The sequence below is a fragment of the Falco biarmicus genome, chromosome 7, assembly GCF_023638135.1.
Source record: "Falco biarmicus isolate bFalBia1 chromosome 7, bFalBia1.pri, whole genome shotgun sequence".
NCBI lineage: Eukaryota > Metazoa > Chordata > Aves > Falconiformes > Falconidae > Falco > Falco biarmicus.
In genome coordinates, this window is record NC_079294.1 from 54,456,977 (window position 1) to 54,479,358 (window position 22,382).

General features: G+C 38.9%; 1 protein-coding gene across 2 annotated transcripts in view; it reads left to right on the forward strand.

Moving 5' to 3' along the window:
• The window catches only part of ADAM10 (ADAM metallopeptidase domain 10), a 51,350-nt gene that overhangs the window by 2,191 nt on the left and 26,777 nt on the right, over nt 1–22,382 (forward strand). For both annotated transcript variants that reach the window (XM_056346285.1, XM_056346286.1), the window contains exon 2: nt 9,502–9,652. In XM_056346285.1, the coding sequence (XP_056202260.1) occupies nt 9,502–9,652 (151 nt within the window). The remainder of the gene's footprint in view (nt 1–9,501; nt 9,653–22,382) is intronic.

Here is a 22,382-nt window from a genome sequence, read left to right on the forward strand (position 1 = left end):
TTAGCAATGTTACTGTGAGAGCAGTACAAACTGGAAACAAATGAAAAAAACCCAACAATTAACCTGTGTTTCACTTGTGTACAATGCATCTTGTGCTCATTAATTTTATACAGATCTTGAGGCTAAGTTATACTTGCCTGTAAAGTTGCATAGTTTTAAGCCATGTAGGTATTAATTAGTAATCATTTTGAAAATTCCATTATTCTGCACTTAAAAAAAAATGCTTTTCTGTATGTTGAGTCCAAAATTGCAATATTTTTACAGGATACCTGAGCTTGACCTCCTCTTTCAGAATTGCACAAGACTTTGAGTCTGTATACCGTATGTATCGATACTTTACATATAAAGGTATATTATAGAATAACAGAACCAATTTTAACTTCAGTTCACAGTTAAGTATGAATCACAAAACCAATGTTTTAAAATATGAAGGTACAACATAACTTAGATGGCTTATTTGAGGAGAAACATTAGTGAAATCTCTGTTCCATTTGAAAAATCTGTTTTCTTTTGTAATTTATTTGTTTGTAAGATTATGTAAAAGGAATGCAATCAAAAGCAATCACTGGCATTGCTGCACTAATGCAGTGTTCTGCAATGTCTGTATTATGTTGCTTTATAGCTGTCTGTATGGTTTATGGTTAAAACAGACAAGTTATCAGCAATTTGGTCTAATAGGCCCTAAACATGTGCTTGATTAGGTTTCGGTGCAGGTCACTTTTTAAGCTGTCTTAGAAGTTTTTCTTTCTTTGCTACCACTGAATAAATATGACCTTCATGAAACAAGGGGTCCAATAGGTCAGTTTGAATACAATTTCAGTAGTGTGAGAAGGAAAAGGCATGCTTTTTTTTTTTTTTTTTTTAGTTGGGGAAAGGTGGAATTTATCTCGAGTAGATACTGGATGCTACAAGGCAAGATGTATGTGCCATGAATTTTAAGAATTCTTTTTTAAAGAAAAGTGAATCTCAGCATTTTCCTCAGTACCCTTGGAATTGCTTGGCTTAAGGGATCTATTCACTGTCTGGTGGTGTTAATAATTTTGGTGTGTATAAAGTGGTATTTAGTTTAGGCAATGTTATTTAGAGCTTTTGGTAGTGTGCTTTGTTGCATGTGATGAACATGCATGCGGTTATATTAAACAGTACTTAATTATCCATACATAATGATTTATTTGAGGAATAGAGAGAACTCATACAATTTCTCCTTCTATCTGAGGGTCATTTGAAAAAAAAAAAAAAGGTGGAAGGGGGAATAGAAAATGCAGAAAAGAGAACTAACAAGACCCCAAAAAAGCTTGGGTTTAACAAGGGTGATCAGATGGTGAACATTACTGGAAATATATGATAAATTGTTCGTTTTCACTGGTACAACACACTCTTCTATGTTGCCAGGACTTTCAAGCTGGATCTTAGTGTCTTGTTCTGCTGGATATTGAACTACATATTTTCCATTGAGCATGGGAGAAATTCTGTTTTTTCTGGACACATGGGGGAGTTGTGGGAAGGCATTTATGAGCTACCAGCCTCTGAGTGATTTAGGTTGCATCCTTGCTATAAATTGAGAATACTAGCCTTCATTAACATGGCACTCAGCCTTCAGCATTTATCTGGGGTTTAAAATAAAAACATTAGGAATTTTAAATGGCTGGATGAGACAGTGTCTGGTAAAGACAGCTGTCAGATGGCTGTTTCAGAAATGCTTGCCCATGGTAATTAAAAGTAAAAAAAATCAGGTGTTTAGATAGTAGCTTTGAAATAGCATTGCCCAAAAGCCTAAGGCTGCGGTTTATTTTTTATTTTAAAAGGATCTAAAGGTTCAGTTATGCAGTATGGCAGAGCCACTGTAATGAGTTACCGCTGTCCGGTGGTCCTGCCCTGGTCATGCATTCCCATCTCTCCGCCTTCACCACCTCTTCTGTTTGATGGCATGAGAAGCCAATTCAACCTGCCAATTTAAATAAAATAAATTAGTTATCTTCTGCCAGATACGTAACTTCTGTTAGTTTATTGTGCAGGTCCAAGCCCAGTGGGGAGGAACAGCTGGGACTTGCATGGGGTAGGGAGGAAGAGATTTAAAAATAAATAAATAAAAAAAGTAGAAGTGGACATCTGTGTACTGCTTACATGGTGCTGTATTGTCTGACTGTGCCCTAAATGTGCCTTTTTGGTGAAGTGCAATGACCCTTACTTGTCTTTTTGGTTTCATGTTGTTCTTTCACGGAAAACTAACTTGCCCAGAAGAGAAAGTATATTTTTCAGTTGAATCTGTTCTTATGGTCAGCACAAGGGAAATATAGAAATGGACAAAAAATGGCAGTGGGACTTGCCCTTCTCCTGGCAGTTATGAAACTATAGCCTAAATAAATGCTTCAGTGAAATTCTGGCAGGGAGGTATATGGCAGGATTCCTGGCTTTCAATATACTTAAACAGAAGTGCTAAATCTGGATGCTATGTGCGGTTTTTAGAGCCCCATGTAAAGGGGACATTATTTAAGAGAAATACATTGAAAGTAGTAGAAGTACTTGAAGTTGTACTTGAAGGGCAGCTTGCTTTATCTTAATTAAAATCATAATAATTCTCTTAAAGATATTTATCATATGCTGGCGTTTCAGATCTGCAAATCAGTGATGATACTTGCAGTAAAAAGACTTATCCAGTAAGTTAGCCTGGCTGCTGATAGTCTTATCAAGTCATATTCTGTGCTTTTTTTTTTTTCCCACTAACAGGCTTGAGTTATATTTGAACTATTTGCCTTTGTCATGCAAGTCTTAATCTGAGTGGTTGGATATAAACTTCACTTTTTAGAGCAGTGCATGCTTGATTTATCCTCTTATGGGGAGTTTGATGTTGTCATCTTTTACTACGATTTATATAAACTTAATAAATCTTTATGTTTATGTGGGTAACCTTTCAGTACTGTTTATTACCAGTTGTCTTTATGTGCGTGAAGCTAGCTTCTGTAGGGATTTCCTCTGTAATCTTCCCAGATACTGAGGTTGGTCTGACCAACCCGTACATCTCCAGGCCCTTCCCCCTTGAAGATGGGGCTGACATTTGTCTTCCAGTTGTCAGAAACCCAGCTCCATCAACATAAACTTTCAAAAAGGTGATAGTAAGGATCAAAATGGCATCAGCCAGCTCCCTGAGCACTCTTGGATGTATCCCATCTGGTCCTGAGGACTTTTGGCTTAGGTGTTCCCTAGCTCATTTCCTTTGCTGTGGGTACTGCTTTGCTCCCACAGACTGGGGAGGTTTTGTCTAGGGGGTGAAAAAAAGTCTTCATAGACTTCTCTGGGAAAATAACCATGATGAATGAACTGTTACATACAGCTGCTCAAGGTGTGCCACGAGGCTTATAGCTAAAATCCCGTGGGTAATAATTTGACCCTTTGCATAAGCTCGTTAAAGGTGAGAATGTGTGCCCCAGACTCCCAACCTGTCCCGTGGGATTTGTGTCCGTTCAGAACCACAGCTGAGATACTTTCTTTACAACTCCCTAGGGATGCTGAAGAGCTGTAGACCCTCACACAGAAAAATCTTTCGGGGGGGGGGGGGGGGGGAGGGCACCTTGAGACCTTTGCCTAAATGCTCTACCTAATTCTGTTTAAAGTCCTTCCCAGTATTTAGTTGGAAGCCCGTGAGAATGTTGTTTTGTTCGTGGAGGAGTTTTGTCATAGGAAATGCCACATCTAATTTAGCAAGTCTTTAGGAGACTATCCTGTCAGGTTCAAAAGCCCCATCCCATTGTCGCTCTCCTGTGTCTGTATCCTGAAGGGTTTCTGTTTGCTAGTTTAGCGTTTAGATGAAGTGTAACATCTGCTTATTTTACTGGGCTGCCTGGAAAAGCATGGTGCCATCTCTGACACTTGATTGATGGCAACATGAGACGTGAAATTTGTAGAGCAGCTCCCTTAAACTGTATCTAGGTGCTCACGGTTCAGTGTTCTTACTGCAGGCTTCCTGATTGTATCCTCACTTGAAAAGATCTTTGACTTGCAGTCACTGTTAAAAAAAAACAACAAACCCAAAACAGTTTTTCAGTGATAACAAAACAGCAACAGTATTTTGTCCCAGCGGTTGCGATCTACATGCATGCTTTTGTAATGATTTCTTGGGGTGTACTACTTTCAGATTCTGTGATAGACTTCTTTTTTGATGCAGAATATTCTAACTCCAAAAGCTGGAGCTAGCAGTTGTGCCTCCCTCATGCACCTCAGTGAAGTCTTGCCTCCAGTTTAACAGACGTTTGCTGTGGGATCCTGTAAATTCATGTGTTCTGGGGTTGACTTACTGAGCTACCTTTGTGAAGATGATAATCGCTTTAGATGCGTAGCTGGTTATATTAGAGGTAGATCACGTATCATTTGCAGACCTTCAACACTATAGCAAAGTTAATGTTATACATGCTTCTGGAAGTGAAAGTAAACATTCATTTTGAAGCCTTGATTTCAACTTTGTGTGAAGTCCCTTTTTATAAAAGCTATGAAATAGCATGTGCTCTGTGATACACAGCTGCTTTGGTTTAGCAGGAGAGCAGCAAGAGTGTTTGTGTTGTGTTCTCTATGAGAATACTTAAACCATAAGGAGTTCATTAAGTTTTGGAGAAAGTGAAAAGAAATAGCATTGTTTCCCTGTATGATCACGAAGTGTATATGTTTTGGTGAAGAAAAAGGAGTTTTGCTTAAAACCCTCTCTGCTTTTGCTTAGTAGAGGGAGTAGTTACAATGCTTTTAAATGTCAGTAGCCTTTTGCTGTTTTGTCATAGCACTTTTCTCTCTCAGCACTCAGCTGAGTCAGAGAATAGTTTTTGAGTGCAGTCTCAGCTTCCCATGTGGTTATGAGACTTGGATTGGGTGCGAGGTATTATTGGGTCTTCAGTAAGTTGTCATGCTTTAAAACTTCTTTTTTCTAGGTGCCTGAAGCTGTTCAAAGAGTACCTTGCAACACTGGGAGAAAAATGGCCTATACAATTTAAGGAATGCATTATTAGAAGCTTCATACCTCAGAAAAGTTGAAGATAATTTAACTTGTTAAATAGTCTTGGGATTATGGAGTGCAGAAGCTTACACATTTTGCAGCATATTAACTGCTTAGTTCTGATAAAGTTTTGTGGAGTTATTAGTATCATATTCTAGATTTAGGTTCATTTTTAAATTAAAGTTTAGCTTATGTTTTAGCTTATAGCAGTTAATTTTGAAGCTTGTTTTCTTTGATGTTGACACTTTTGGATCATATACCTGGAACTGGAAAGTATGTATCTGTAGTCAGGCTAATATGTATTGTGCATCAGTGTGATATAAAAGTGGACTCCATCTACTCTTGTTTGGTGTATAGAAGTTCTTGGGCCATGAGAGGTGTTTCCGTTTAATTTTGTGGGATTATGTTGGAAGTGGTTAAAGAATCATCAGGCAGGGACAACATCCTTAATCCTCAAAATTCCTTATGGTTGTTGCTGAAACTTTGGATTTGTCCTGTGTCTTATTTGGTTTAGAATTCATGTAGGCTTGCTTAAATCACACATTTTATAAATGTTTAACACACTTATATAGAAATAAGAAATTAAGTGGCTTCTGGAAAGCTGGTAAGAATGGATTTGTATTTTGAGACTGAGTGAGTGGAAATAAGAATGAAATTTTGTTATTGAACTGTATTTGCAGTCAGTGATGAAGGGTCAACATTTGCAGAAGCTTACAGTACTGTGAGGAAATTTGAGTATGATTTATCTGCAGTATATCATTACTTGAGTTTAAAAAGAGGTGGCAGTATAATCTTGTGCACATTTCCAAACGCACTTGCATTTAGCAGCAGTGTTAATTTACTTAGTAATTTTGTCTGTTGCTCGTTGAGCTTGTTGGTGATCAGACATTCTAATCCCTTTAAAAGAAACAGAGGCACTGATAAATATGTGGTATTAAGTTAAAGAAGACCTCATGACAAATAAAGGGAAAGGTAGATTTGTATTTTTGCTTACAAAATTGTATCCTTGGTACAATAACAGATATTTTTCTTTGTGACAATGTAACATGACTGAGGCAAAGCTTTTGAATACACTTGTCTTACTGGACCTCCCTGGGTCTTGACAATGTAGATACCTGAAGAAAAATATTGCATATGTTCTCAGAATTCTCACATTTAGGTTGGTTAAACAGATTATGAGATCCTGGTTTTTCTTGCAGAATTAAGGATTCTGGAGAAAATTGGGGTTTTGCCTTTTTATTTGATCTCTCAGGTGCTGCACTTTGCTGTTTCTTCAAGAAAAAAAAGACGATAGCCCAAGTCAGGTTCTTGAAAAATCAAGCATGAAGTGAGTAGTTGGCTCTTTAAGGAGAAGGTTGAGGAAGGAAGGCTTAAAAGCTAGGTGAGGAGCCAGCAGCAATGGGGAAAACACTTGCATGCACACCATTAAGTAAGAACAACATCTGGTGAAAAAAGTAACAAAACTGAACAGAAAATGGGGGGCGAGGGGGAAGGTTTATACATGCTTGTAGCAGAAAATGAGGCATAGCATTATACCATTGATGTGGCTGCGCACCCTTCAGAATGTAGCATAAGTGCTATGAAACGCAGCCTCTATAATATGGAAAGAAACCTTGCAGTTTTCATGACGAAATGTTTGAAGATATGGATTCAGCCTGGAGCTGGAAAACTAGCAGCTTGCATGTTCTGTATTCTGGTTTCATGTTCTTAGTGTAGATATAATTGTATTTGTATACTGCAGCTTTCAATAGACTATTCAGGTTTTACATTGGGTCTCTCTCTTCATAAATGAAGTGGTTGACAGTTGAATTTATTTGTCCTTTTTGTGAAAGATGATGTGGTACAGTGCTCACAGAACTAAGGATAGGGCCAACTTGTTTCAGTAAAAAGCCCCGTGTAGTTCACTACAACATCTAAAGTTCTAGAATATGCTTTATCAAAGGGGTCATGTAGGGAACAACTTGTATGGAAATTCTTACTAAAATTTGACAGTGTTGAAACATACCTTTGACAAATACATTTGGCAATATATTGCTGTCACAGGTTGCTTAAAAGAAAGCTTGACTTTTTGCATAACACTGTAAGAGATGGTGCTTGCTTTTGAGTAGTTTGAGGCACAAAGCAGATTCTGTAATGAATAGTTGACTTGTTCTTCAGAACCAGTTGTTCCTATGGAGTTACAAGAGGAAAGAATTGGTTTTGTGTTTGTTGTGTAAAGTGTATAGGGCAATGCTGCAAGGCTGTGTTTCAAACAGGGTGAATGTTTTCATGTTAGCTACTTGATAGAAGTTGCGTATCAAGACATGTGATCGCTCCCTGGAGTTTTGAAACACTATGCATCACTTAATATCTTTAATTCTTTGCTGGCTTTAATGTTTGGGACATCAAGAATCATGACGTAATTTGGCTCATATATAATCTGGCTTTGAAACCAGTACCAATGAAATGATCTCACACTTGCCTGTAGATTCTAGATACAGGTATTTAAGTTAATTCCTTATGACTGGATATTTTAAACAGAAACTGTTTAAAAACTGTTTTTCACTGTGTATGTAAAACATACTGTGTACACTACTTCCATTGCAAAGGCACAGTCATTTGCTTTGCAAGTTGTATTTGGTTTGGGTTGGGTTTTTTTTCAATTTTTCCATATTATTTTCTACTGTTTGAACTTCTGTTTTGGGCTCTGAACACAGTTACTGGATCATTTCATCTTAATAATTCCTTCCACAACATCGGTGTTTACTTTTGTTAGGTAGATGAAAAATCTTTCATGCATAGTGTTCTTGTGCTGGTGTTCGATACCCAAGTGTGGTGAGACTTGTGAAGAGTGTCGGTGTGGAATGTGTGGAGGCAGGAGATGGAGGCCTTGGTGGTGGGCAGGATATGAAAATATACTTCTTGTGAAATAAATGCTGTACTGTCAGTTTATCGTGCATCTATGATTACTTGGGATATATTAGCTAATAAGAAAGTGAATCCTGGCTGGAAACTGTGTACTTAGTCATAAGTGTCCAAAATCAGAATTAAGGAAATGTCAGTAATGCACATAGTGGCTTCTTGTCTGGAGGAGAATAATGCTATGTTAACTTCTTTACGGTTTCAGTTCTTATGATTACTGTCCTGTTGGCTTGTTAGTAGTCAAAAGTACATCTCGGCAGCATGTCTGACAGGTGTCTGGGCAGCACAAGGAGTTTTCTATCCTGTTATTGACCTACTAATGCTAACCTTGGAGTGAAAAATGCTGTGTTATAGTAAAATGTCTAGTGTAAATACAGAGCTGATGTGGTGGTCTTCTGTATGCATAATATAGATATACGAAAAGCTCATAAATGCTAGTGCCTCAGGTTAGTTCTGTATGTCCCTTCTTCCATCAGGATGTAAGGACCAAAATCTTTCCTTATTTTCTGTCAGCACTCTTAATGCGAGTCAGAAATATTGCCTGAGAAGGAAGTGTCCAAACCAGACTGAACTAAATGTATGTTTTTTAGAGACACATCCTGAATAAAACTTTTACACATGATGGAACATTCCTAAAATCATGGAATGGTTTGGGTTGGAAGGGACCTTAAAGATCACCTAGTTCCAGCCCCCCGCCATGGGCAGGGACACCCCCCAGCAGCCCAGGCTGCCCCCAGCCCCATCCAGCCTGGCCTTGGGCACTGCCAGGGATGGGGCACCCACAGCTGCTCTGGGCAGCCTGGGCCAGCGCCTTGCTGCCCTCACAGTGAAGAGTTTCTTCCTAATATCTAACCTAAATCGACCCTTTTTCAGCTTAAAGCCATCACCCCTTGTGCTATCACTGCCTGCCCTTGTGAAACGTCCCTCTCCAGCTTCCCGACAGCTTCCCTGTCGGCCCCTTAAGGTACTGGCAGGTGCTGTAAGGTCCCTCCAGAGCCTCCTCTTCTCCAGGCTGAACAGCCCCAACTCTCAGCCTGTCTCCACAGGAGAGGTTCCATGTGATAGAAAATGTAGTGTTGCTATGTGGCATGATTTGCTCTTAGATTTTTGGTATATTGGGTATGTGGAACATAAACATTCTGAGCAGACACTTTGGTGTCGTGAGTGCAGTGTGCAGCTGGAAGTGCAATTCTTCCAGGGAACCAGAAGAAAGATGTTCAGCTGTTCAATTTTTAGTGTTTGGATTGGGAGTGCATTTCTGAAACAGCTCAAGCTTTCTGTCTGCAGTGATGTCTTTTGCATTGTGGGCTAGTTTTGGAGTAAATGAATTATACTTGTATTGATTGAAATGGAAGTGGAAGATGCCTTCCAAGGTCCATGTAATGCACTCTTAACTGCAAGTGTGCACTCAGTTTGTGGGCCCAGAGCAGTATGAATCTGAAGTGTGCAAGGGAGAAAACAAGCAAGCTAAAATGCATGTGAGTTGGAAGTTGGGTCCTCACCACCAACTGTTTTGCACCGCAGATCTGCCATACGTGCTAGTGTGGTTGCAACCTCAGTAATATCTCAATTTCTCAGACATGCTAAACCTTTTTTTTTTTTTTTTTTTTTTTTCTTTTCAGGCCAGTATGGAAATCCTCTAAATAAGTATATTAGACATTACGAAGGATTGTCTTATGATGCGGATTTGTTACACCAAAAACACCAGCGTGCCAAAAGAGCAGTATCACATGAAGATCAGTTCTTGCAGCTAGATTTTCATGCTCATGGAAGGTTAGTGGTATTTTAAAAGGTATTTGTTTAAAATATTTTATTCATGTGTGTTTTAATGGTAGTGAAATGTAAATGGTGAAATACAGTCATCAAGCTAATGTTAGCTAGAATACACTAAAGTGCAGTGCTTATAGTTTCTATGAAGTATCTGTTCTGATTTCCAGTATAAGTGTGAAATTGTTGCTTGTAATCACTCATTCAAACTTCTGGTGGGAACTATTAATGCACTTTGAGGCTTAAACAATGGAATTGTACTGGGAACAGAACGGTAGTTGATTCTGAGTTTATAATGTGGCTTTGGCATATTTGTTTACAAAAATTATGCCTGACTGCTTGAGGAGCTATAATAGAGAAAAAGTAAAATTTCAGATTGCCTTTGAAACTACAGAATAGGCCAAAAAAGTGTTCAGTTTCATGTGTAATGGTATCATCAGTTTTCTGTGCTGTTGTGGAATTCAGCAATTATTTGATATGGGGAAAACATAATTGCTGTTACAAGACTTGCTTTGCCTTGCACTTAGCGTGTGATTGTAAGATCCAGTACAATGTCAGATATTTAGTGTAAGCAACTGAAGTATAATTTGTAGATTTCACGTGGGAAGATCTGTTTATAATTGCCTGCTTTTTGTATTACCGGGGAGAAACAGGAAGAAACTTAAAATATTTTGTGTCTGTATCTTTGTTTCTTTGACTCCCTCCTTTGCAGCACCATTGTCATAATACATTTTTAGGAATGCGTAATGCCCTGGCTTTTCTAATTATTGCAGTTAGAATTTAAGTAATTAGAACTTGCTAAATAATTGCTATCCATATGTAGAAACATAGGAAGTTTGACAGAGCAAAGGTAAACCCGGATCTTCTGAATATGTGTTTGGGATGTTATTTTATGAGTAAGTGTTCTGCTTTTGTGCCAGCTTCTAATTTCTGTAGGGAATGCAGTGTTGCTATTGGAGGTGTGTGCCGTAATGACTGAAATGTCAGTGCATGCTCCCAAAAGATTAGCATTAGGATTGTATTTGTAACTGCTGTAGAACTGCAACCCAAATCCTGAATTTGAAATCCTGTCCTTAAAACCACACTTCTTGGGTGTGATTTTTAGTCCGGGGAATTTTATTAGTTATGGAAGAGTCATATTGCTGCTGTCTCTGCTGTAGCTCCACAAGCAATCTCAAGTCCTTGTTACTAAATTATTTTAATAAACGAGACTGCAGAGTAGAATGTTTCAGATCCTCCTCCAATTGTAAACCTCTCTACTTTTAAATCTCCAGCAAGGTTGCAAGACAGTGAAGTTTAGTTTCAGTCCAATGCTGCTGGTGGTAAATTTGGGTTTACCAGAGTGTGTACTACCGCAGAGAGGAGCGGGCCTGACTGCATTCCCAGATCATCTTTGTGCTAGCTCTGGTAGTCTTAAAAGCATGCAAGGAATAGGATCTGGGAACTGATCCAGCTGAAAATTACTTGGCAAAAAAACCCCCCAAAACCAGTATGACTTGAAGGGGTGACAGAGGGAGGATGAGACCATTCTTTCTGGGAGCGGTCCACATTTCAGTCCACTTGAGCAGGTTCATCTTGTCATTGGTAAAGATCCCATAATACTCTACTGTAAAATAGAGCTCTTAGTTTAGCCTGTGCGTTTTATCTGTGTTAATAAGGTGGACTGAAAATCCTTATCATATAAAAATGTTAACTGTACCTACGATAATGAGGTCTAAAAAAGATTTCCTCCTTTATTTCATGGATCTTAGTCACACCAGACCTCAGACAAACAGGTTTATAAAGATTTTGATAGCAGCTACTATTACTCATGAAGGAAAGTGTTGGTGTTTATATGTGGAATTGATTCTAAATCCCTATGCTCTGAGGCACAAATCCATCACTAACTGAGGAGGCTGAATGGAAACTTACTATAAGGTCAAACCAGTCCATAATTTAGGATTTTGGTAGTTTCCTGTGACACATGTAATGCTTCCTGCCAAGGAGGGGGTTGGCAGGCTATAAATTTAGTCCACAAATTCCTGCTAATCGGTCTGAATCTCTTATTACAAAATATTTTCATTTATCTTTAAATATAAATTAGGAAGGATAAAGTAAATTGTGTTTTACTTCATACAGTGTATTTAGTAGTTTTGAAGGTGTGTAGCAGTTTGAAAAAACATATAAATGGGGTTGCCTTTTTGTAATTGTAGCTAGTTTATTGTGAACATAACTGATGTATGTCATCGCCAAGAATGACAATATTAAAATCTTTCTATCAAATATTCTAATTACTTTCTGCTAAGGTAGGAAACAAAGCTTTTGCAGAATACTTAAACCATTTAGGTTTAGCCCATGGGCTCTTAAAGTGCTGCTTTATTTAAATACCAAGTGATGAAACTTAAAGGCATTCATTCAACATGAGGTTTGAGACACTGAAAATTTAAACCTGAGTTTTTGAATGGCCTTACATCAAATGGTTAGTTAAGACTTTGTCCAGGTGTGGTGGTTTCTTGGCACACAGCTTTCTGACTTGCATCTCCTTAACTTAATGAAGGTACTAAATAACTGCTACTTATGAGTACTGAAATGATAATCTTCAATTTTGAGTTGGCTTCTGATGGAACAGCTGTCTTCTGTAGCCAGGAAACAATGGAAAAGCTGTCCTAATATTTACTGTTTTCTGTTTGTTGCTGGAAACTGCAAATGAAGCTAGCTGGCCCACAACAGTTCTCGTGCTGTATCTGGTGCCAGTTTGTACTTGATAAACTTAATCTTTCCATTTGGGCCAGAGGAAGCACCTGTTGGTCATGTGGCCAGTCAAGATGGGAGAGTGATTTGACTAGTTATTGTTCAGCCAGATTAGTAAGTCATTCAATTCAGTATATAAGCAAACTAGTTGTAGGAAGAAGGGGTGCAGAAATACGTAGAAGTGGTGAGAGGGAAGATGCAGTACTGGCCTTTTCCGTGGCAGTTGCTGACATATGCCAGATTAGCATTCATCAAACTTAGTTGCATTGTCCACAAAACTGCTGGCAGCTACAAGTATTTCATGAGTGTGTAGGTAGCATCTGTTCTTCGCAGTAGACTGTTTGGATTTAAGAACTGTGTTTCATAGTACCCTTTTGTTAAAAAAGGAAAAAATGAAAATAAATATTATTTATTTATACCAAGTTAATGTGACCATTTAACCATGGGCTAATAGCCGTTTAATAATGAAATAGATACTGTAATGATGCAATTAAACTCAAAGCTACCTTTTTTTCACACCAGACTCAGTAGTTCTACAAATGGGTGTATAACATGCCACCACTGAGAAACCCTGCATGAATATTTAACCCTCATCTGAAAGTTAGATGCTACACAGTACTGTTAAGGACAGAATTTTTTCCAAACTTTTATAGTTGGGTAATTTAAAATACAACTTGTTACAGCAGATGTGATGAGCTAAACCAAACCAGCCTACTGTTCAGTGCTGAAACTCCAGCTTAACAGGGCAGTTAAAATTGCTGAATGTAAGCTGTAGGTATATATTAATTCTTTAGAATCAGAAACTGTAGTTTAGATAAGTTGACATTATTGCTTCACCAGTGGTACGAAATGTTCTTATTTCTCAAATGCTTCAAATTGGACAGAATATGAAGTTTTAAAACAACCCTGGTTATGTATCGTAACTCTTCCACCTTCCAGTTTATATAGTTAATTTAAGGTACCCTTGGAGTCCAGGGAAGGTTCATACGAAGGTAATGAGTGCACAGTGTTAATGGGAAGGATGGGTGGGTGGTGTGGTGGCTGGAGGGCATCTTGGGCGTAGCGATCAGGAGATGATAGAGTTTTAGATTCTTGGAGAATTAAGGAGGGAGGTCAGCAGAACGGCTACCTTGGACTTGTGGAGGGCTGACTTTGGCTTCTTTAGGAGCCTGGTTGACAGAGTCCCTTGGGAGACAGCCCTGAAGGACCAAGGGGTCCAGGAAGGCTGGGCATTCTTCAAGAAGGTCTTAAAGGTGCAGGAGCAGGCAGTCCCTACAGTCCAAAAGATGAGCTGGTGGGGGAAAAGACTGGCCTGGCTGAACAGAGAGCTTTGGCTGGAACTCGAGGTGGGGTCGGGGGGGCAAGGAGGGTTTGCCACCTTTGGAAGGAAGGGGCAGGCAACTCTGGAGGACTATAAGGATGTCACGAGGTTATGCAGGGAGAAGATTAGAGAGGCGAAAACCCAGCTAGAACTCAGGCTGGCCACTGCTGTAAAAGATAACAAAAAATGTTTTTACAGATACATTAGAAACAAAAGGAGGGCCAAGGATAATCTGCATCCTTTACTGGATACAGGGTGGGGTGGGGTGTGGGAATTGCCACAAAGGCTGAGGAAAAGGCTGTGGTGCTTAATACTTTTTTTGCCTCAGTCTTTAATAGTAAGACCAGTTACCCTCTGGGTACCCAGCCTCCTGAGCTGGAAGACAGGGATGAGGAGGAGCAGAATGAAGTCCCCACAGCCCAGGAGGAAACGGTCAGTGACCTGCTGCTCCACTTGGACACGCACAAGTCGATGGGGCCAGGTGGGATCCACCCAGGGCACAGAGGGAGCCATTGGAGGAGCTCGCCAAGCCACTCTCCGTCATCTATCAGGAGTCCCAGCTGACTGGGGAGGTCCCAGAAGATGGGAGATCAGCCAATGTGATGCCCATCTACAAGAAGGGCAGGAAGGAGGATCTGGGGAAGTAGAGGCCCATCAGCCCGACCGCGGTGCTGGGGAAGGTTACAGAGCAGATCTTCCTGAGCACCGTCACATGGCATGTGCAGGACAGCCAGGGGATCGGGCCCAGCCAGCATGGGCTTATGAAAGGCAGGTCCTGCTTGATGAACTTGATGTCCTTCTACGACAGGATGACCCACCTAGTGGCTGAGGGAAAGGCTGTGGCTGGTGTCTGCCTGGACCTTAGCAAAGCCTTGGACACCATCTCCCACAGCATCTCCTGGAGAAACTGGCTGCTCATGGCTTGGATAAGTGTGTGCTTTATGCTGGGCTAACAGCTGGCTGGGTGGCTGAGCCTCAGGAGTGGTGGTGGATGGAGTTACGTCCCGCTGGTGGCTGGTCACAAGTGGTTGAAAATGAGCTTGAAAAACTTGCCTGAAATCTGATGTTCTTTGAACTATATCTTTTTACCTAATGACATAGCTGTGAATTCCTGAGACATTGTTTCATTCAGAAAACAGTAACTACATCTGTGTAGTGTTTAACTGCACACTCAGTCAACTTAATGCATTCATAATAACATATGCTTTCTAATTTTTTCTTAGTTTGCCCTGTTAATCACCCATCCATACCCACTTCCACTTTCCCGTTTTTAGTTGCTGACTCTCCCTTCTGAAGGTTACCTATGTGACTTGAGTGAACAGCTGCATTTTCAAGTGGTGCTTAAACACATGGTAACAACTGCCTGTTAATAAATTAAAGATGCATTGAGAATTTTTCAGATATTTTGCCATCTAGCTACAGTTTTCCTTAGTTTTCTATCTAAAATTTTATTTTTAAAAAATACTGTAAGTTAAGATCAGACATGTTTGTTGGAATTTATGGACTATATATGATGCTATAATAGGAAAACTATTACAGGAAGTGCTTGCAACGTCACTTCTTTGTAACACATACAAATAAAAAGACCTTTCATATGTTTATGCTTGTGAATATTAAAGCATTAATTTGTTGAATATTGGTAGGTTGTTCTATAAAACCTGAGATATATAAAAATACCGGCTTTGCTGATAAAAACACTTTTCTATGCTTTAATTTGGGCTTACAAGTCACAGCTGCTAAGTCCAGATTCTTTTAGTCCAACATATTCAAATCTTAAAACCTAGCTCAATATAGGGTCAAAATTATGGGACTATTAGATGATTATGCCGGTGCAACTGGAATGGCAGATTCCTCAGCCTCTACCACCTTACACAGTTCATCTGGACTGGAAAGTACATAACTTTCTTCTACTGTGTTCCAAAATGTAATGGACAATTATATCTTCAGATCAGTCTGCATGAATGCTTGTAGAGGTTTGGGTTATGATAGTCAGAAACTTGAATACGTTCTAACTAATGATAAAACACAAGCTTTGCTTCTACTGTGCTAAAAATCGGTGATATTGGTCATTTGTAGTGATCCCTGGTGGTTATTGGACATTTTCCTTATCTTGTTTTCTTATTCACCACAACGTTCTTGCTGACTGTTCTGTGTCAGTACAGGTACATACCATACCCCTGTGTATTCAAAAGAGAGTGCATTCACCTCTGCTCTGTAACTTAATAACTATAATAATAGGTAGTTTTTGGAGGGGAAGGCAGTTCAGAAAAATCTTATTATCCTATCCTTCATGGGTTTGTATGGGGAGGGAAAGGGAGAAGAAATTTTGTCTTTGTGGTTCTATATAAAAAGGCTAACAGTTTGTATGTGCCTAATGTGGCAAGTCCAGTGGGCACAGAGATTTAGTCATTATTGCTTCAAATAATTTGACAGCTAAAGTGCCTGTCAGTGCTTTCCAAAGTGATGGTGGATGCCAGGAGTCAGGAAGATGCTGTGAGGTGAGCTTCCGCTTGAGGTTGTTTTGCCTGATGATGTCCAAGTGCTCAGAGTAGTGTTTGATCAATGAACAGCTGTAAAAACACTGCATCAGTCTCACTGCTGCTATTAGTACTGCATGGTACTGCATGTAACCTTTTTTTTTTTTCCTGTATGTAACAATGTTCTCAAAAAGCCATGTTCTTAAAATGAAAAGCTGTAGACGTAAATGAAAGTACTTAGGCTATGTGCTTCATATGAGCTCATGTTATCAGCTGGCAGATTTCTTTGTATGTCTTTGTTTCAGTAAGAAAGCTTCTTTCTAAACTAGTTTCTTAGTTTGAATTTATGTAGTAACTTTCATGCCTTGTGATTTTATTCTAGCGCATCCTTAACATGTTTTCTCTTTTTGATCTCATGTTTTTGAATTGATACAACATGGCACTGCATGTAAATAATCAGCTTTATGTAAATACAAACTGAAGGGTTGTTTTGGATAAGCAGGAGAACAAGTGACAGAATCTGCACTTCCCAAAGAAGATTTACTGAAAGAGGAAGAATAAAAAAATCAACCCTGGGTAAAGACTATTTAGCTCTTAAAATCTGTATACCGTACTCTTCAGGACAGAGAGATACTTAACTTTCTTAGAGCTGATGTGTAGCTACTTGTAAACCCTGCTTGGATGGTTTCTGTTATCTGAACTAGCTTATGTGTTTGCAGGTATGTATATCAAAAATATTCAGTGGCAAATCGCTTAGGATGAAGGCTACATCCTTAGCTGTGTACTTCTAGAATAACAAGCTTAGCAAGTCTGACTTCTGAAGGTCAGGAAAGAAATCTCTGAACAATTGCAGGTGCCACCCTAGAGGTATTGATGGGAAATAAACATAAGCTGCAAGCATTCTAGCTGGAATTGCTGAGCATTGCAATGCTGTAGAGATAGGGTTTTAGATAAAGACTTACTAGAGGATGATGCCCTCTATCTGCATCTAGGTGCGTAATAGAAAGAATTATAAACATGGAGACCCTACCACGTGCTGTTTCAAAGATGTGTTTTCTTTAGTGTCAATAGCAGGACCATGGGGAATTGTCAGTTAAATGATGATGGAATATGTTGTGTGAGTTTAACAGTAAGTGAAAATAGTGGTGTGTTTGGTTTTTTTAATAAAAAGTATGTTCATAAGTGTGATGGTTCTGTAGACCTGGCTTATGAGTTAAACTGTCTTCTATTCAATATAGTTCAGGGTTGGAATGAGTCTGATGGTCTGTGGGAACAAAGTTTAAATTTTGGGATGCCTTGTGTGGAAGCAGTTAGAAAGAAGGGCCCAAATTATTCTCCCCTTCCATTTTTCAAAGAGACTTTGACTTCTTAAATGGTAAAAGTAAGGATGAAAGACATCTTTCTGCTTGCATCTCAAGCAGAGTAGTATCGTCTAGATCCTGACTTGTGGGGAGACTCATGGACGCACAGCTACAAATGATTTTTCTGGTTCCTACCAAGAAAAGTATGAACCTAAACGGACTCTCCTTGTCCTGGAGTCACATCCCATACTGCTGCCATCCCATCACCTTCTGTTTCCTTTTCCCAGCCACTTCTTCCAGCTGTGGGATAACTCCTCCATCTCCTTCTTTTTCTTTTGTCCTTTTTTTTTTTTCTTTTTTCTTTTTTCTTTTTTTTTTTTTTTCCCCCTCCTTAAAACTATCTCCCTGGTCAGAGAGTGATCCTGCCTGCTTAGCCTGCCACTGGTTACGGCAATTTGACTGAGTGAAGGCAGGAAAGGGAAAGCACCAAGTGCCCTTTTGCATACCACTGATAGTGGCCTTTTCTGCCAGCTTTGGAAAAGTCGGCAGACTGCTCTCAGTGTCCCAGTACACTGGACATTCAATCATGGCAAAATCACTGATCTTGGAGGGTAATTCATACTGAAAAGAAATGGATTAATAGATCAAGCATTAACTCTTAGACGTATACCTTTATGTTCATTTTACCAAGTACTGTCAGTATAGACACACAGCTTTTGGGGGTTTTGTTTTTGTTTTTTTAAGTATTTGCTCTGTGATTAGAGCATAGGATTGACGCAACTCAGCCCCATGGGAAGGTATTGGCTTTTAGCAAAGTGTGGTGCTCTCCACTATTTTTTTTTTTTCTTTAATTATCACTTAGTTGCTATGTTACATACTTGCAAATCTGACATAGTCTCCCCTGAGGTAAGCTAAAGTGAAATAAAAATCTACCTTTTGATAGTCTTTAGGGTACTGCCATTAATGAATAAGATGTAGTTTATTATCAAAGCAGATTATATAAAAATATAAACAGTTTTACCAAAAATACAGTCTTCAACCATACAAGCAACCATGCAGTCACCAAGTAACAGCCTCTTAATGTATCAGTTTTCAGATACATGTAAGACAGAAACATAGAAGTGAGGTCAAAACGTAGTCTTAGTTGATTTGATTCTATTCTAGAGAGCACTACTGCTGGGAAATGTCTTAAGCAAGGTAGAAAGTGTCTAAATAAAGCAGCATTATTTTTCTGGAAATAGTTAATCTTCTGCCTGGTGGGTAGCTAGGCCAGGGAATAGCTTAGTTTATACTGACAGAGGTGCTGGCACAGAGAATTCAATGCATGCTATAAAAATTGTAATTACCAAAAGGCTTATTTGAGGCTTCGTATTTCTTCCATTATGGCTAGTTTTAGAAAACATATTTAGAAATGATACAGACAAATTTTTTGAACTTCTCTGGACTCTCCAGTCCTCCAAAGAATTGATGAAGTTACTGGATTTAAGCCAGGAAAGGAAACTAAGATGCATTCTCTTCCACATCACTTTGAGAAGGATAGCGACTAGCTTATATTCCTTTCCAGAAAGGGGGAGAAATACTAGCCTTAAAGAAATCTAGAGTAAATTTTAGGGGAACTTCTACACTGGGTGAAATACTGGAATGGATTTTGTAGGGTCTTTGGAAGTTTCTCGCTGAGAAGTTAAGGTGTTGAGCTGGGTTTTCTAGGGGGTCACTGCCAACTATCCATTTGTTTGATTCAGTCATTACAATTTGGAGTCTCCCCACCTACACGCTGGCATCTTTTCAGGGCAGCTGATGTCATTGACATTTGTTAGTAGTACATTCACATGTCTCTGCGTAACAATAAAAATGGAATTTAGTTTGTCTGCTGTAGGTTTCATGTAATACATGGGGGTTTATGTTTACATGTTTATGTACATGGGGGTTTATGTCTCCTCGGAAGAGGAGACAAATAGATGCCTGTTCTCCACCACCCCTTCACCCCCTGCAAGTTGCCTCTTTCTCCCTCCCTTTTTTTGGTGGGGGAGAACTGAAGGAAGACTTGTCACTTCATTTCTTGTTGTTAAAAGGGTGAACGGTCCAGACAGATAATCCTGTTCCCATTGAGCATGTTTGAATGACCAAGAAAAGACCTGTCTAAAAATAGCCAAGACACGATCAGGTTATCTAATGGTTTAAGCAAAATAAATCAAATGATCAGAGAATTGCTATTGTGAAAAACAACTGTGTTGTTTTGTATTTGAAATAGTTCTTTAATCCTGCAAATAGAGTTGGTTTTCTTAATAAATAAGTGACAGCATGGGTTAGAATTTACACTGTTATGTACCAGTGGAGAAAGTAAGAAGGGGGGAAAACGAAAGGAGAATAAATACAGGCTTCTTAATTTTAAAAGTACTGAAACTTTATTTTGTACGTATAACTTCTAACAGTCCATTTTGAAGTGACAGATAGGGTGATATTGATGGAGGGGTATCCTTCCCAGAAGGAATACCTATTCCCAGCTTCAGTAGATTCTGCTGAGCTTCCCCTTGTGCCTCCAAAAGCACCGTTCCGTGGTGCAGGATGCCCAGGCAAAACACCAAACCCACTCGAAATGGCCATCAGGCAATAGTCAGCAGTGATAGTCCAGAAGCACAATGCTGAATGTCACGCTAATTTGTAAGGATGAGAATGTAGATGCCTTGGCAGTTGAGGAAAGGATACCCTGGATAGCTTCACGATTGAGGCCTAGGGCTAGTTCATCTATCTACTTGGTAGTTTTTTAGGCTAAACTTGCTAAATTATTCATTTAACTCTGAGGTAATGTCTTTATCCCCCACTCCACTGACATATATGGCGGCTAGAAGTCTTGCATTGTCTAATAAAATAAATAATAAAGAAATTGCTGATGCAATTGAGTGTTAGAGATAATAATTGCTCCTCAATTTTATGTGAAACTTACATGAATACAACCAGGAAAAATTAATTTTGAAGTAACTTTTTTGCACTTCTGTGAGAAGTGTTGTATAGATTGTGGTGTGGGGTTTTTTTCAGAAAGCCTACTTTTTTCACCAGGAAAAAGTAATTTTAGGTATAGTAGGTGCTCTTGCTGGGGTTAGTAGATACTTCCGTTCATCACAGACTCAGTTGGAGACTTCTTATGGTAAGAAGTCCTTTTAAATATTCAGAAAGAATATAAAGAAGGGAGGAGAGCTATTCTAAAGGATCCAGGATCTCTTGTCATGTAACTTAGTTCAGATGCACTTGAAGAGAGTCTGATCCATCTTCAGTAACTCTAGAGAGCTCAGTCGCAGGGAAAGCTCAGACTAAAATGGAGTTCAAATCTGTGTCACAACTTGAGCAGTGTGTTATAACCAAAACGAGTAGAACTTCTTGAAGGACTTGAATAAACTTCTTCAGATTCTTGTTCAGTGCTGGTCTTTCCCCCTCTCCGCTCCTGACTGTTCATTTCTGACTTCTGCCCAGAAAAGTCACACAAGGTGGCTTAAAGTCTTTTTTTTTTTTTTCTTTTTCTTTTTTTTTCTTTTTTTTTCTTCCCCCCCCTAGAAAAATGTATTGCATAACGCTGTAGCATTCTGTCCTGTGATGTTTTACTGGGTTGCTTGTTCATGTTATCTCCTCATCCTCATGAACCTCTGTGTTACCAAAAGACAGTTTTACAGAGCTAGTAAAGAGACTAACTTAAAGAAGAAAAATTCTTACTTTTTCTCTCTGATATTATAAAAACTAGCTATCTATCATAAAACATGCCTTTCTAGCTGGGTGTGGATAACTGTTAACTGCTAGCTGGCGTGTGTTCCTCAGTGACTGTAGCACCCAAGCGCATCTATAGTGAGGTGTTTCTTCCTTTTCAACAGGGGAATCTGCCCTCAGAAAATATATCAATACTGAAATTATAATATGAGCACTGGTTAGCTTGGCGCAAAGCCCAAGAGTCACAGGGAACTGCTGAAGTTTAACCTTCCCCATTTACCAGCCACATCCCAGAATTTCCTACCTTTGTATTAGATATCTCTAACACATCACCAGAGGAGAATACTCGCTTTGAAGGTTTATTAACACTGTGGCAACAATAATAAATAGTTTGATTGGGAAATACTGTTTGCATTACAGAATAGTCAACATGAATCACTAGAGCTCTCAGCGGGTTTTAGGTAAAGGCATGACTTTTTTCTTTGACCTTGAATTTTGCATCTTAATGTACAGTTGTTTTGAAATACTTATAACTGTAGTGACATATAATTTAATGTGCAAGTGAAGGCTGAAGATATATTTTGTATATGCTTCAGCTGTACTAAAAAGTAGTGAAATTTAAATTACTTTGTGCCATGGTGCTTAATTGTTTTGGTTATTTTGGTGTTAGCACAAATGGATGATAGCTTTCCCTGTGACAAGTGAACTCTATCATTAGCATTCAGTGAGTGGAGTTGGCCACATAATTGTGCATGTAACTCAACCAATTTAAATGTTTTTCTTATTAAATGTTGTTGCCCAACTTACTTCTTGAGTTTTAGTTGAAACAGTAATTAGCTTACCTACATTTCATTTACATTACTTAAATGTTGGGATGAAAGTAAAATAAGCTGGTAGTTGTTCTTATCTCTTCTGCTTCACAGTGCTGTGAGGTAAAATAGCTGCCTTTCCTCTTAAGCTATGTCTGTGTCTTCTGAACAAGTGTATAGTCAAGTCAGCATTTTAGATTTATGCATTTAAGTGTAACCCTATTTTCTGGCTTAAATCTCATAAATTTAGCTAGTTTTATAAAAAATTTCTAAACCTTGCTTAAGAAAATCCTTCTAGGCTATGGTCTAATTCATGTACGGTGTAAACATTTTCTACAGATAAATGGTCTGCAAATTGTTTGCAAGAAAGTGTTGGTTAGAAGTATTTTGCTTAGTGCTCTT